The sequence below is a fragment of the Pseudorasbora parva genome, chromosome 25, assembly GCF_024679245.1.
Source record: "Pseudorasbora parva isolate DD20220531a chromosome 25, ASM2467924v1, whole genome shotgun sequence".
In the NCBI taxonomy this organism is placed as follows: domain Eukaryota; kingdom Metazoa; phylum Chordata; class Actinopteri; order Cypriniformes; family Gobionidae; genus Pseudorasbora; species Pseudorasbora parva.
The window spans coordinates 13,930,528-13,946,965 of record NC_090196.1 but is presented as its reverse complement, the minus strand read 5'-3'; the positions used below and the strand labels follow the sequence as shown (position 1 = coordinate 13,946,965).

The 16,438-nt window shown below is 38.9% G+C and overlaps 1 protein-coding gene across 4 annotated transcripts in view; it reads left to right on the top strand.

Annotated features, from left to right (window-relative positions):
- The window catches only part of cep152 (centrosomal protein 152), a 40,569-nt gene extending 25,808 nt beyond the window's left edge, over positions 1–14,761 (top strand). For 3 of the 4 annotated variants that reach the window (XM_067436502.1, XM_067436499.1, XM_067436501.1), the window contains 10 exons: positions 5,499–5,630; positions 5,712–6,076; positions 8,542–8,743; positions 8,949–9,012; positions 9,092–9,247; positions 11,859–11,952; positions 12,058–12,140; positions 12,564–12,720; positions 12,798–12,904; positions 13,814–14,761. In XM_067436502.1, coding sequence (XP_067292603.1) covers positions 5,499–5,630; positions 5,712–6,076; positions 8,542–8,743; positions 8,949–9,012; positions 9,092–9,247; positions 11,859–11,952; positions 12,058–12,140; positions 12,564–12,720; positions 12,798–12,904; positions 13,814–14,589 — 2,136 coding nt within the window. In that variant the 3' untranslated portion in view covers positions 14,590–14,761. The remainder of the gene's footprint in view (positions 1–5,498; positions 5,631–5,711; positions 6,077–8,541; positions 8,744–8,948; positions 9,013–9,091; positions 9,248–11,858; positions 11,953–12,057; positions 12,141–12,563; positions 12,721–12,797; positions 12,905–13,813) is intronic. The other variant, XM_067436500.1, reaches the window with a different exon arrangement.
- The last annotated feature ends 1,677 nt before the right edge of the window (positions 14,762–16,438 follow it).

Here is a 16,438-nt window from a genome sequence, read left to right as displayed (position 1 = left end):
GTAAGGGATAATGTACACTCAGCCGGTTGTTATCGCAGAATAAACCCCGACAGAGTGATCAGGACCCCGACACGAAGCGGAGGGGTCTTGCATCACTCTGAAGGGGTTTATTCTGCGATAAAAACCGGCTGGGTGTACATTATCCCGCTTATTACACGGCTACTAGTCTCAAATAAATAATTATTAGACACAAATTATTGTTTTGAGATTAAATATTTTATTAGCTCTTACGCAAAGCTTCCGCGAAGAAAAACAGTTCCTACCTGCTTTAAGTCTTTATCTATTACTGAAGATTTGCCATATGCCCTTGCTAAATGTTGAAAATGAATGCTGAAAGGGTTAGTTCGCCCAAAAATGAAACCAAGCCTATGATTACTCACCCTCAAGTCATTATAGGTGTATATGACATTCTTCTTTCAGAAAAATACAATCGGAGTTATATTTAAAAAGTCCAGGCTAACGTTAATCCAAGTAGCCTAGTTGAAGTCCATAAAAAATGCAGCTGTCCGTCAAATAACGTGCTCCACACGGCTCCGATGGGTTAATAGAGCCTTCTGATTCGAATCGATGCGTTTGTGTAAGAAAAATATCTATATTAAAAACGTTATAAAGGAAACCTGCCTTGAAGTCTTCCATTGAAACCCACGGCTGTTTAAGCCACAAGATGGCGCCAGCGTTAAGCATAGAAGTAGTACCGGTCAAGATAACTCGTAGTACCCGTATGAGCGGGTGTTATCTGGAAATAACATACCACTGGAATGCGCGATTGACCAATCAGAATTAAGTATTTCACAGAGCCGTGTAATAAGCGGGATAATGTACGCCCAGCCGGTTGTTATCGCAGAATAAATCCCGACAGAGTGATCAGGACCCCGACGCGAAGCGGAGGGGTCTTGCATCACTCTGAAGGGGTTTATTCTGCGATAACAACCGGCTGGGCGTACATTATCCCGCTTATTACACGGCTACTATTCTCAAATAAATAATTATTAGACACAAAATATTGTCTTGAGATGAAATATTTTATTAGTTCTTACGCAAAGCTTCCGCGAAGAAAAACAGTTCCAACCTGCTTTAAGCCTTTATCTATTGCTGCTAAATGTTGAAAATGAATGCTGAAAGGGTTAGTTAACCAAAAATGAAACCAAGCCAATGATTTACTCACTCTCAAGTCATTATAGGTGTATATGACATTCTTCTTTCAGACAAATACAATCGGAGTTATATTTAAAAAGTCCAGGCTAACGTTAATCCAAGCAGTTGTTGTAGTTGTGTTTGAAGTCCATAAAAATGCAGCTGTCCGTCAAATAACGTGCTCCACACGACTCCGATGGGTTAATAGAGCCTTCTGATTCGAATCGATGCGTTTGTGTAAGAAAAATATCTATATTAAAAACGTTATAAAGGAAACCTGCCGTGAAGTCTTCCATTGTAACCAACGGCTGTTTAAGCCACAAGATGGCGCCAGCGTTAAGCATAGAAGTAGTACCGGTCAAGTAACTCGTAGTACCCTTATGAGCGGGTGTTATCTGGAAATAACGTACCGCTGGAATGCGCGATTGACCAATCAGAATCAAGTATTTCACAGAGCCGTGTAATAAGTTCATTTAACAAAAACAGTAATAATTGCAACAACATAATTTTTATAGGGTAAAATTGAAATATTCTGACTGTTTGAGTTTTATTAAAAATAACCAAAAATCTTCCATAGTAGCATACATTTTAGATTATGATACCACAGGTAAAACCACGCATATATAACACCCCCGATACCATGGTAAAAGGTAAATATATGGTTTCTATTGGTATTTGTATGCCTTTTGGCACAAACATTTATATCGAACATTTATAAAAGTTTTGCTGTAAATATATAGAGGAAAATTATTTTGTAATTTAATTATGGTTATCATTTTATTGCCCAGCCTTACATTTATATATGTGACCCATACTGGCAAAAGGAGTCAGAATGCGCAAGGGATCATTTCGAGCTACAGGTAAAATGTTGTTTTCACAATGTTTTCACAAAAATTAGTTGTCTAGTGATCCCAATGCTCCAATTTAGTTGTCTAGTGATCCCAATGCTCCAATCTTTATTTGTTGGTTTTCTGAGAGGTGTACCTTTCTTTTGTCTGTCCGATCTTACACGCGCTGACCGACAGAGCCGAAGCGTGTGCACAAAGACGCCTCCAGACAGTGTGCGATTCGCTATATACATAGAATTACAGTGTAATTTCAAAATATGTCATGGCAAACATTCACGTCAACATTATCTGTCATGTGTTTTATGAACGTTTGGTTAACTGTTGGGGAAAAACATCTGATGTGTAGTGAGGGATGGGTATTGAGAACCGGCTCTGAATTGCCCAGAACCGGTGATTCGATATGAAATGCACATTTCGATTCTGCGTATCGGTTACTGTACGCCGTTTTCTGTGCTGCAGACACACACACACACACGTGCGCGCACAGAACGGCTTCCCATAGTGAATGAATAGTGCGCGTTAATGTACTGAGTTCACTTCTTCGTCTTTTTGCACAGCGCGAATGGACAAATACACACAAAAAATGTAAAAATACTCTAAACGTCGTCGTCATTGACGGCTGATTTTCTTGATGCCGTCTCTATGATAACGTTAATCAAACAACAAAAGACCAGAATTCACTTGCTGTTCTAGACAGAATAACTCTTAACTACAGTATATTTGTAATGTATAACCTATATTTTATCAATAAAGTGCACTGTTAATAATGCTTGAAATTAATGTTAGGCTTTTTTTTTTTTTTGCTATGGTATTTTTAAACCATAGGCAAAAGTTACTAACCGGTTGATTTTTGTTCATGGTATTCAGCTACAATGAAATGTTTTGCAATAATAGCCTAATAATAATGTGATTATCTGTGTTGTTGTTGTTTTTTTAAATCTATAATATTTGGTTCTTGTGTCAATTCTGGTGTCATTGCCAGGGATTTTAACTAAGGGATGGTTGCTAGGTGATTTTGTTTTGGAACCTTCTGGACTTTGTGGACTCTATCGACTTCTTTTTGTTTTTTGGTCTGATTCAAACATAACATACATCATTATTTCCCTTGTACTTCATAGTTTTTTTAATAGAGAATATGATGAAAATAACATTGCTCATTGCCACTCATTTTGCCGGAATGAATCAAATATATTATATATAAAAAATTATTTACCAGTTTACCATGATGCATGCCTACAGATTTTTAACCCTATAAGGCGGCCCACTGTATCATATTTGATACAATAATTTCCAACACTTTGCAGAGTAACTGTCTTCATGCCTTCTGTCATCTGATTGTTGGATTATACAGTCCCTGACAAAAGTCTTGTCGCTTATCTATTTTCTAGAAATACCTGATATTAACCTGACTTTTAATTAATTAATTGGTGTTAGAAATAGCTCATATGAAAAGCTAAAAGCCTCCCAAATGATGTTTAATGCACTGAAATAAATAATTTTCACAGAAAAAATATTTATCATTTAATCAAGACAGAAAGGTCAAATTTTGGCAAGACAAAAGTGTTGTCGCCTATACAGAAATGGAACAAATTTACTGCAAATACAAAAATATGTCAGCAAATTAAGTTGTGGTGCTGTGAGATCCAAATTTAATTTCTTGTATGACTTCCATGAGCTTGAAGGACTGCATCCATGCGGTTTAGCAAGGATTCATACAATTTATTGATGAAGTCATCAGGAATAGCTAAGAAAGCAGTCTTGCATGCGTCCCAGAGTTCATCAATATTCTTTGGTTTCGTCTTCCATGCGTCCTCTTTCATCCTACCCCACATATGCTCAATGATGTTCATGTCTGGTGACTGGGCTGGCCAATCCTGGAGCATCTTGATCTTCTTCGCCTTGAGGAACTTTGATGTGGAGATGGAAGTATGCGATGGAGCACCGTCCTGCTGCAGAATTTGGCCTCTTTTATGGTTGGGAATAAGAGGTAGCTAAGATTTCTTGGTATTTTAGACTATTGATGTTGCCTTCCACCCTGCAGATCTCTCGCACACCCCCCTACTGGATGTAACCCCAGACCATGATTTTTCCGCCACCAAACTTCACTGTTTTCTGGGTGAATCTCTGATCCATTCTGGCTCCAGTAGGTCTCCTGCAATATTTGCGGCGAATGTGGTGTAATTCAACAGAAGATTCATCTGAAAAATCCACCTTCTGCCACTTTTCCAGCGTCCATCCTTTTAGCAGGCTGTGGGCCTTGGCAAATGCCACACGGTTTTTCTTTTGCTTAGTGCTGGCTTCTGGGCACTGATTCGACCATGCAGGCCATTTCGAGACAGAATCCGACAAACTGTTCTGGTTGACACAGGGACTTCAGGTGACCAGGTCTCGTGGAGCTCTGCTGCAGTGGAAAATGGGCTGGGCTTGGATTTTCGAGCCAACAAACGGTCCTCTTGAGCAGTTGTCTTGTGGGGTCTGCCTGACCTGGGCTTGTCAAAAACATCTCCAGTCTCTTCAAATCTTTTTTTTATCCTCTGTTCTTGACACTGAGACACATTGAAGGTGTCTGCCACATCAGCAGTGGATCTGGTCTTCAGCCTCTTGATAATCAAAACTTTAGTCTCAGGGTGAATCTTAGGCATGTTTGCAGAGGTCTAGTTGCAGTTGATGTGAAGGTCTAGCGTACTGGGGTTCTTTTTATACACACTTGAGACCTAATTGAGCCATTATTAGTCACAGGTGAAGCTCATATGACAAGGTGACAACACTTATGTCTTTGCAAAAATTGACTCAATGGGCTTTACCAAGCTGTGAATATTAGAATACTTTTTGAAAGTTTAGTTTTTCACTGAAACATTATCACAAAAGCTGGTGGGATTAAAATGAGCCATTTCTTGTAAAAAAAAATCTTGATTAGAAATATATTTCAGCGGCACTTTAGGTCAATTTGTACACAAGCAACAAGACTTTTGTCAGGGACTGTACTTTATGATACTGACACTTTACTGATTTTTATAAAGTAAACATAAGAATTGTTTTATATTGTTATTGTAATAATTCAAGGTGAACGCTTACTGGACTGAAGCAACTTAGGTTTACTTGATTTATCCATGCATTTTTTTTTTATTAATTGTGTATTAAACTAAAATGTGAGTATTAAATATGAACATTAGACTTTTGAGAAACTTTTATTTCTCCATCATTGTGTTGCATTGTTTTATATGTTTTTGCCCCCACAATAAAAACTACAGAGATTTGATTATAAAAATAAGCTTTTAAAACTCATCTTACCAAGATATTTTATTGGGAGGTAACGAGTGACAACTGATATTTATGCGCATTTTATCTAATTTGTCTGCTATAGTTGATAAAGATCTCATTGATTCACATTATAAGCTATCAGATTTCATTGTATTTTTTGCCATATAAATATATCTGCATCAAATTGGATATTTTTAATACTATTATTTTTATGTCAGGCTTTACATGGTTAATAATCATTTCTGCCTCTCTTAGATTGAAGGTGCAATATCAAGGGCTCGTTCTCGATGGCTCCAGGACTTGACCTCCCTCCCAGAATACAAAAGCAGCCTGCAGACAGAGAAGGATGAATGGGAGCGAATACAACAGCAGCATGTCCAGGAACAGGTATGTGCTGTAATGATCCTTCTAAACTTATTTCTACATATTTATTTTCGGAGTTGCTCAACACCCTCCTCCTCACCCCAGGTGTCTTCAGCTGTCAAGGCAGCAGAGGAAAGGTGGCAGGACACGCTCCGCACCAGGTGCACTGAGCTGGAGCAGTGTAACAGGAGAAATGGGGAGCTCCAGGAGGAAGTGCTTACCCTAAGCACCCGACTGGAGCGCTTGTGCCAGGAGCAGGCCACCCTCATCAAAGCAGAGCTCGCTGCGGCCCGAGACGTTTGGATGGAGGACAAGCAGAAAGAGATGTCTTGCCTCAGGGCGCAGCTTCAGAGAGAGCAGAAGCAGAAACTGCAAGCTGTCCTACATCAGAACGTGGAGCAAACTGACACAGAGCTACAGAAAACCCTCAGAGAAAAGGAGCAGGAGTGGAGGGCTCAACAAGAGATCAGGTTCATAATAATTTAAAATAGAAGGGTTTGCTAAGGCAAGCTTGGACAGACTGCTGTTCAAGTGAGGCTCTTTTGACATCAGCCATTAAGCAACAAACTAGAACACCTTTGCAGCTGCATGGCAACACAATAAAACCACGAGAATACCTTAGCAACTACACACACACACACACACACACGTTATAGTTTTAGTATATGTATGTGTGTGTTATTTCAGTTTAGGCCTATATAATATTTATATACTGATTGTATGGTATGTATTGATATTTATTGCTAGTATTTATATTTTCATTTTAATTTATGTGAGTTTTAATGATTTTGTTTGCCAATTTTTATATTTATCTATTTAGTTTAATTTAGCTTCTATTATAGTCTATTTAATTAAATTACATTTTATTTCAATTTCAGTAATTTTAGTACTTTAGCTATAACTTATTTCTATTTCTAAACTAAAAGTTTGTTTGACACACACACACACACATACATTACCAAAAAGATCTATTATAATTTTAGTTATCAATAGTTTTATATTTTATATATAAATATAACAAATATTAATTAAATATTTAAATACCCGCCCATGTCTTTATCACAAACACGTCAGTCTTGGTCATTCGACAGAGGCGATTAACTGATATTCTAGATGGCCGTGCTCCACGTTGCTCATTTTAGAATATTTTATTGAGTCCCCATGGATTATTCTAATTTAATGCAAGACTTATCTAACCATAGGCCATGAGTCATGATGAACATTACCAAAGAGACCAACTTCACCTCCTCTGATGGTAACTTTATATTATCATGTCCGTAGTTACCCATGTACACACAGTTAGAATAATATTACAATAATCAGGAGTTGAGGCTCAACCTATTTAGATCGGTCCAACAACATTTTGTTGTTCGAAAGGAAAAACCCATTAGGTCTACTAGCCTCTACAGTCTAAGTATACCTAACTAATGCCAATGTGTTAGTCGGAGCTCTAACATCAGTCTGGTGCAACCTTATGTTTGACCTAATCTGTGCTCTAGTCCACTACTAACCTGAGCGAAGATTTGCGGTGTTATGGACTTAACATGACCTACTAGAGTTAATAATTGACCTATCGGTAAGCCCCGTTCCCCTTAGTTACTATTGCTAACTCAGACAAACAAACAGATTTGCAATGTTTTAAAATGACACCTGTCAGTGTGAACCTCATCCCAAGATGTTTTTGGACACAAAATGTAGCGTATACCCCTTCTGAATGATGACCAAACTTTACTGATGGGTTATGAAGTTTATTACTGTTTTTATTGTTTTTCACTCCAAAAAAATCACCGTAAGAGCTGAAAAACACAAAGCGTGTGCATCAACGTCTCTTTAACAAACTCTCTCTCTCCGTTGCATTATCATTAACATACACAGCAAATTACACAAAAACACTCATACAACTAACAATAAAACATACACACCATGTGCCTTTTTGTGGGAGCAGTTTATAACTGGTAAATCTGTATCTGCTAAACAACTTCAATAAACTGCGTGCGAACGCTCCTTTTCACTACCCCTAAACTATAATACCCATCAATATAGGAGTCCCTCAACTATAGTAAGACAGATGATGTAGACCTTAAACATATTTAAACTCACAGAAATATCAAAAATGTTTCCAAAAACAAACTAAACGATAAAGAAGAATATGAGGATAAGCCTCATTACGATCGCTGATGATAGCTAACATCCAGGATCAACACTGTTCATGTACCACAGGGTTAGGTTAAATTAATGTGCATGTAACCATCTTAATATGGAGAGATGCACTGAAATGTAGACCATCGTTTATGTGTTTTTGATCTAACTTACACTGTTACATGACGTAAGAACAGTTAGTTACCTATCACTAACTTTAATCATAACAACCAAGTATGAGAACCAAAAACAATCCTCTCAGGGTACCTGGAATCAGTGTTACAGTACCCCAAGGACATCATTTTACCATTTGTGTAGCAGAAACGCCATCAAACCGATGAGAGCATCAGATTTTCCAATGTTTCTCTATGGCTCTGAAACCTAAAGATGTCCGAGCTCCAGTGCCCATGTAACTGATGCTCAACTGCTATTGACTCATCTGCGCTCGAGGGGAGGGGATTACAGATAGGTCAATTCCAGAGTACGTCAGAATAAAATCAAATGTAACTATTTATTATTAGTCAGGTAAATGTATCATGCCAATTACATAATAATTTAAAAGATAATCTATACTTAACATCAAATCCTCTGATGTAAAGAGTAAAAGATGGATGCCTGACAATTACATAACACTGAGTGACTGGAAGACACCCTGCATTACGGGCTGACCTGAGCCAAGGTTCGCGCCCTGACCCTCCTGCAACACTCCTTAAATACTCAGACTAAGAAATTGTAAACATGAGCCTATGAATATTTGCTGTATCATGAGGTGTTTTAAAGGGCTGTTGTTTTGCAGACTGCATGAGGAGCGGCAGCGGGTGCTGGAGGAGGTGCTGGAGGATCTGAAGGAGGTTCTGCAGGAGGGAGTGGAGAGGAGAGGCAGTCCAGATGAACACAAGCTCAGCCGTGTGCCAGGAACCGTTCGGTCCAGAGTCTGGGAGATCTGCAGAGAATCACTCCATCAAGCCGCCAACCAAGCCAAGCAGGAGTGGAAGAAGGTGCATATATATCATTACACAATTCTGAAAAGCTACCGTCATGCTACGTCACTGTAATGAACACGACCTCACCCACAGAGTTCCCTGCTCTTTATTACACATACACACAGTAATCCTATTTATGCAGTCATATGCATCCCCATATTTTATCATCGGTCTCCGCCCAAAGAAACACGTTAAATGTTTTGTTTCTCTCACACCTCAGAGCAGCGAAGACAAGCTGAGACGTATGCTGAAGGAAACCCAGGAGCGTCACGAGGCGGAGATCGGTAAGGCCCTCTGCACACACACCTCACACACTGCTGGAATCAGCCCCTCTTCCCTCCTCACCGGTTCCTCATCCTACAGCAGGTCTAACGTCCCAGAGGAAGCAGGGTGAATGTGCTGAGTCTCTGGCCAAACTCCAGAAGAAGAATCAAGAGCTCCAGAGACATCTAGAAAAGGCCTGCCGCCAGCTCCAGAAGACCGTACGAGAGCACAAGAGCACCCTGCAGAAGATGAAAGGTGCTACTTAGAATGAGATTCTCAATGTTAGAAACTATGTGGACACATGCCTCTCACTTAAAGGCACCCAAAAATGAAAATTATTTCATTAATTACTCACCCTCATTCATCTTCGGAACAGAAATGAAGATATTTTTGTTGAAAGCTGATGGCTGAGAAAGGCTTCAGAAAGGCCTCCATTGGCAATCTGTACATTCCCACTCACAAGACTCATAAAGGCTCTAAACACATCGATACAAAGTTCATCTCACTACAGTGGCTGTACAATAATTTTACAATGCAACGAAAATAGTTACTATGCGCACAAAAATCTAAATAACGACTTTATCCACCAAGTTATTGGCGTGAACTTGACGCATGTGTGAGAATGACGCAGATCCGCCGTTCAGATACATGACCCAGAAGAGGAGTAGCGCCGCTATCACGTGAGTTCACGTCCAAGACCTACAAGGAAGACAATAACTTAATATAACCAATAACGGATAAAGTCATTATTTAGATTTTTTTTGCGCACAAAAACTATTCTCGTCTTGTATGGCTGTTTTAGTGCCTTAATGGGTCTTGTTCAGCGTGCTAAAGGTATGTTCTGTTAGACACGTGCATATAAGCAAAACGATCTATAGCCTAATAATGCAACACAATTACATATAAAAACACGTTTTACTCACAAAAGTGTGTTGCACCATTCCTGTCGGATCCAAATCCAGCATCAACCGAAGATTTGTTTACAAACGATCCCGCAGTGATCTGAAGTGAATATGTCTACCCCATGTGAGCTGGAACTTCATTAAAAATAAAGTTCAACCAATCATTTCTAATATTAGGATCAGAAGGAAGCTTATGCAGCGACTGTGTTCTTCCACAACCAGGAACAGCACAATATATTAATCTTCCTCGGCATGAAATTGTTGTTGACCAGCTAGCACGAGCCCTCCATGAGTCGGTGGGAGGGGCTACTGGATTAGAGGCGGTGTTTAGTTGCACACTGACGTCAGTATAAAGCACAGGACCGTTTGCTGAGCCTGGTGTCTATAAAAGCTTTTCTTTGACTAACAAGGAAGTTTTCAGCTCTGAAACTTAGAGGATATTCTTATATTACCACAACCTTTTATATATCAAAAGCTCAAGGAAAAGTTGATTCCTCAATTCGTCACCCCTTTAAAAAATCGCACATCCCAGTCTGAGCTGTAGTACAAACTTTGAATATTAAAGTGCAAATTAACACCTGAGCACTCTTGTGGGTTTGCTACTGTTACAATTAAAAACCGTGTAAGGGTAAAAACGTGACAGGCAGACATGATGTAAGCAGCACAGCTACGGCTAATAAAATTGATAATGGGTGTGCAAAGTATCAATAATTGACAATAGTCGATTGTATTGGTGGCACCGAGGGGGCCCCCAAATAAAATTCTGCTTAGGTTCCCATAAAACTCTTTGGGCTGGCTTTTAATTAATAAATCATTTTCAAACAAAATTATTTATTATACACAGGTGAAAGTTGACAAGAGATGAGGAATAATAATAATTGATAAATACAAAAAGAGAAAACAAATCAAAATGAAAATAAACACAAGGGAAAAGGGACGTGAGCTGTGCCAAAGGAACAAACCGAACAAAACAAAACCCAAGACCAACTCACTTCTAACCTACTGTGTTTGTCTAATAAATCAAAAACTGTTGCACAATGTATGTCACATGAAATCTTGCTTGTCCACTTTCCCTGGTGTATGGAGAAATAATCTCTATTAGAATGACTACAAAAGTCAAAGTATGGAAGGAGGTGCAAGATGACAAAAACAAAACGTAAACACTAGCAAAGGTTAGATTAAACAGTAAGCGCAAACAAGGTCAGATTTAACTCAGACTAGCATGCGTTAACTCTGGCGGGAGACTTGGTTGGCAGCGGGAGCAGTGACTTCACGCAGGTTAGTGATGATTGGCAGGCAGCTGCTCAGGCCAATCGCAGTCATTAGGGGTGAGCCTAAGGGTGCTTTCACACTAGCAATTTGGTGCGCATCCAGGTTCGAATTGACGTCAGAGTTCGGTTCGTTTGAATGATATGAACGCGGTCTTTAGAACTCGGGTGCGCACCCACGAACCGTACCCGAGTCCGCTTAAAAAGGTGCTCTGGGGTTCGGTTCATGTGAACTCCGGTACGGTTCGCTGCTGATGTGAACGCAATCGCACTAAATCGCAGAAGTGAACCGCTATTAATGACGTATGATTTGATAAAAATGTGTGTTTCTCTCATTTACCTGATGAGCCACGTGACTGACATACTGCAAGCAGAGAGCTGTAGATCTCATCTCTGCTCGCCTTCAGCTTTCTTGAGAGCATTTTCACTACATTACCAGCAGATGCTTTGGTTACAAAACCAACAGTTCAAAAATATAAAAGTGAGGTGAGCAACCCTATGCATTTCGCCGCCTTCATGCTTACTGTCAAGTCTCGCTAAGCAACCGGGTAAACAGCTGCTGCTTTGATGACGCAAACGCACCCTGGTTTGGACCCAAATAATATAATATTAGCACAGTCCGACGGGGAGGGGGGAGCAAATGCCATGTTGGAGAGTGCTTTTTTTTTTTAATCATAGTTTTTAATTTCAAATCAGATGAGCATGAGGCAGCCCTGCAGAAGGAGCAGCAGGCTCATCGCAAAGCCCTTGAGGAACGGACGCAAACCGCAAATGCAGAAGTAATTTCAAGGTTTGTAAACACTTCCAAGTTTGTTTGATTTCTTTCATGAGAGCGCATCATTGACTACAAGCGCAGTGGGTCTTACACACTTAACAGTCGTCTTCAATGTTTCAGCGGTTCAGTCAGCCAGCAGAATCTTCAAGCAGGTCTTGAGGAAATGAAGGAGCAATACATGCAAGCAGTGGAGAAAATCAGAGGTCAGTGCAAGTCCTCTATAAAGATGCATTACAGAACTAATCACATTTCATTGCTCATTAAAAACCATGTTCTTCAGCAAGACCAGTGTTGGGGAGTAACAGCAATTTTAAAAAGTAATGTAACAACACAACTAAATTATTTTAATTATAAAATGGTCTATATTTTACAGTAATGGAAATGTTTCTATAAATTGTTTTATTAATTGGATAATTGGTGGTTATATATGGAATAATAAAGATATATTTACTTTTTTACTATTATAAACTATTATATTTGCAATGTAGTTATCTACATCCTACCTACTAAACTTACAGTGTAGCTACACTACTAAAAGGGCTTTTTTGCAGTTTAACTGCTTTGAAACTGAAGCTATCCCGTTAATAAAGTGGCTCCCTCAACTCCTATTTTATTCCATACGTTAGGCGACATGCTGCGTTACCTGCAGGAGAGTAAAGAGCGTGCAGCAGAGCTGATCAGGACTGAGGTCCTGAGGGAAAGGCAGGACACAGCCAGACGGATGCGCAGGTACTACCTCACCTGCCTGCAGGAGCTGCTGGAAGACGGAGGCCAGGCTGCAGGGTATGGAGACACACAGATGATCTTCTCTCTTTCTCTGGTTTGCTCTTCATTCTGCACTTTTTCTTTTCTCTCTTCAGAGCAGAGAAGAAAATCATAAATGCTGCTAGCAAACTGGCCGCCATGGCCAAAGTTCTCGAGACCCCGGTGGCCAAACGCAAGCTTTCAAGAACACAGAACACTCAAGGTATGCTTTTAACTCTGTTAAAGGGGATGTATGTAGTTTCTGTGACACTAGTGGCATCTACCGGAATTACAAAATTAACAAAACGGCTCTCTTGCGTGTTAAACGTCCCCTAACTCAAACATCACAAATACAGCTCTTACAGGTGCATGTGATGACATGTCTCAATGAGTCAATGTAGACTACTTTCAATACAAGGTACAGCATATTAGTAATATTTTAGCTGTGTTACTATGTGTCATAAGAAAGCAACTGAGTAACTAACACTCTGTGTAGAGCGAACATGAATGTCTCTTATAATAAACCCATGTAACGTATCTGCACGGGGGTTATTTTTTGACATGACACCCCACAACTGTTTGATGCTGTTTACTCTAGACACTAGTGGTGTGACTAGATTAAAATGTGATGAGATTTCTCGTAGAGTGAAAAGCTGTCTCGCAATATCGCCGTGACTAGCATAAGGGTGAAATTAGCATGTGTAACCGGGCTGAGCATATTGCATTGCAATGCTCTGTTCGCCTTAACATGTTCCTGGTCCGTTTAATCTTTTAAGTCATTTTGGTACCAGAAGCTGAATGTCTTTTCCCATGTAACCTGTCAGTCATGCTGCCACAGCAGCTAAACACCCTCTGGCTCCACCTGCTCCAGTAGCCAATCCCCAAACTATCCCTATAGGTTGCGCTAGAAAGAGATTAACAGATCTGAGCGGACCTCTCACTGTTTTGATGTTGCCTGAGAGGCTTAATGTTTACACTTTTAGGGGAGATAAACCTGTGAATGGTATACTAATAGTAGTCAATCAACAGTCTGGGTTTAAAAATCCTGCATATCTAACCATTAAATCTTGCTCTTTTTTTGCATATGGCAGTTTTACTGTTCTTTATACTGTGAAATTTTATTTTTACTTAGGTGGCTCAGACAAAACAGACATTGAAACCAGTGGCTCTCCTGCTAAAATGCTGGGTGATGGAGCTGAAGCCCACAAGGGTGGTAAGGACAAACAGATCCATCAGATCTACAGCCTAACGGACACACATTATTCATCCATGACGGCTAAACAGAAAGGTATCAAACCTAAAGGCTTGGAAGCAGATTCCCTGAAGTCTGCAGTGGTCTGTGGATCTAAAGACCCTCTTACTGTTGGTCAGGTAACTCAGAAACACACACACTTTCATGATAGTGTTGTTAACAGCGATCTCAGGACCCCTAATATCACACTGAGAAAGCAGAGCAGGGAAATGTTCATGGAGGGCTTTGAGTCCGGAAGAGCAGAACCATCAGCCGTCCAGTCATTCCTGATTGAAGAAGCACCTGTTCGGGATGATGGACAGAGTGATTGGAGTTTAACCAGTAACGGCTCCAACTTTATGAACAACATTCACCTGACGTCCTCCTATCCTGAGCCCGGGAAGCCTTTCTCAGTGAACGGCCCTTCCTTGGTTGGTTTGGACTTCGGAAGCTCCGTCGGTGATAATTCGGATGTTACGATATACAAGGAGATTGCTCAACCTTCATCTTACTCTAAACCAAGCGTGTGTGTGGACAGAAGAACAAATAAACACAGAGAGCCAATCCCTGGATCTGAGGGACATGGCATCTGGAAAATGCGCCCAAAGAGCTTATTTTCAGAGTTGAAACTGCGTCAGCAGGACAGTGGGTTTGACAGCCCGTTGCTTCAACAATGACATTTCTATTTGTTTGTGCCTGTGCAATCATTCTTCGGATATAAAAGAGTTGTATTCTCAGTTAACCTTGTGCAATGTGTTTTTTACTTGTCTGAGCCAAATGTCTTTTGTACTCGTCTTAGCAGTTGCATGAATTTGTTAACTTTTAACTTAATAAAGCAACCTAGTTTTGCATTATTTGATCTGTTTCTTTTTGTTCTTATCCTCTTTCACACTGAATTAACCAACCAACATTATCTCCAGCATGCAGCATTAACAAGGCGTAAAGTGAGTTAATGGTTGTTTTATATTACTGAATGACACCCGTGGCTGCGTCTGTGCCTCCAATCAAAGTCCAGTGCCAGATAAGATGAGGTCAAAGATGAAATAGAGCGCAAATTGTTAAACATCACCTGCGTCTATGAAATGGTTAGTTAGCCTTTTTTGCTTAGATGAGCTAATTATTTTTTGTAAGATTATCCAGTATACACTGTACTATAATTTGTATTTGTATATAATTGTATTTAAAATATCAGGAAAATAATATCTTTAATTGTTAATACATTTGAATTCATTAACATTATATCTAAATGAATATGTTTTATATAAATGGGATAAAGATAACAGGGTTTGATGGTTTACAGTGCAAAATATATATAAAAAAGAAAATTAAATCACATTTTTAGTTAACAGGATTTTTATTTTTATTTTAACCAAAAAATGGTAACAGGGTTAACATTTAGAAGGAAAATTGGGCAATTCAGTCAAAGTTTATTCACACTCATTTTATTCTAAACCTGTGACTTTTGTTATGGACATTTCTTAAGAATGGTGAACGGAAACATGATGTAATTAATTTTTTTGTATTCCAAAGAAGAAATGGGCATAAAATATTGCAACATGAGGTGTGTGTGTTCATGTTTTATATCCCGGTGGGGACTTCAGCTTGAATGCACACACTCATGGGGCCTTGTGTCATCATGGGGACATAAATTGAGGTCCCCATGATGAAACAAGCTTATAAATAATTTATTACTTTTAGAATACAAAAAGTTGTCTGTGATGGGTAGTGTTAGTGTAAGGGGGATATGCAGTTTATACAGTATAACAACTATTACACCTGAGTCCCCACAAAGACTGTAAATTAGACGTGTATGTAGTATTTGGTTACACTTTACTCGGTAACACTATATTTTACAGTGCGATTGTTACATATGTTACATGTAGTTACTATAGTAATAACTATAAATTATACATAATGACAAGAAATTAACCCTAAACCAAACATTCACTTTGTGGAATAAAATGTTCACTTGCTGGGTATTATATCCCACTTACTAACAGGTGCTGTGATGAAGAGATAACCAGTTTTGTTCCCTTCACTTGTAAGTGTCATAACGTTATTATTGTATAAACACTATATATCACAATATTTTATAATATTGGGCAAATTATGTATTTTAGTATTAATTATTTGTATATTAGCATAGACGTTATGAAACGTATGCTTCTTTGGAAATTACTCCTATTCCTTATTATTTCTACAATTATCCACTTTTCAGTTATCAGTTGTTTACTAATATACTGTACAGTGTTTTTTGCTGAACATTTGTAAAAAAAAAAAGAAAAAAAAAAAAAAAAATTGACAATTCATATTTTATTTCGGCCTATGTCGTCCCAGCATGTTAAATGACAGGTTATAATATTCCGACTTACATTTTCGTAATGTAAAATGTATAATGATTGGAAGAACATTACACTACATAACATAATTAGCTTATTTGTAATGGGTTGATAACTTGAAATTAAATAGTTTTAATGAACAATAATACAATTTAGTATCGTTTATTCATTCTTCAAGAGTATGGTG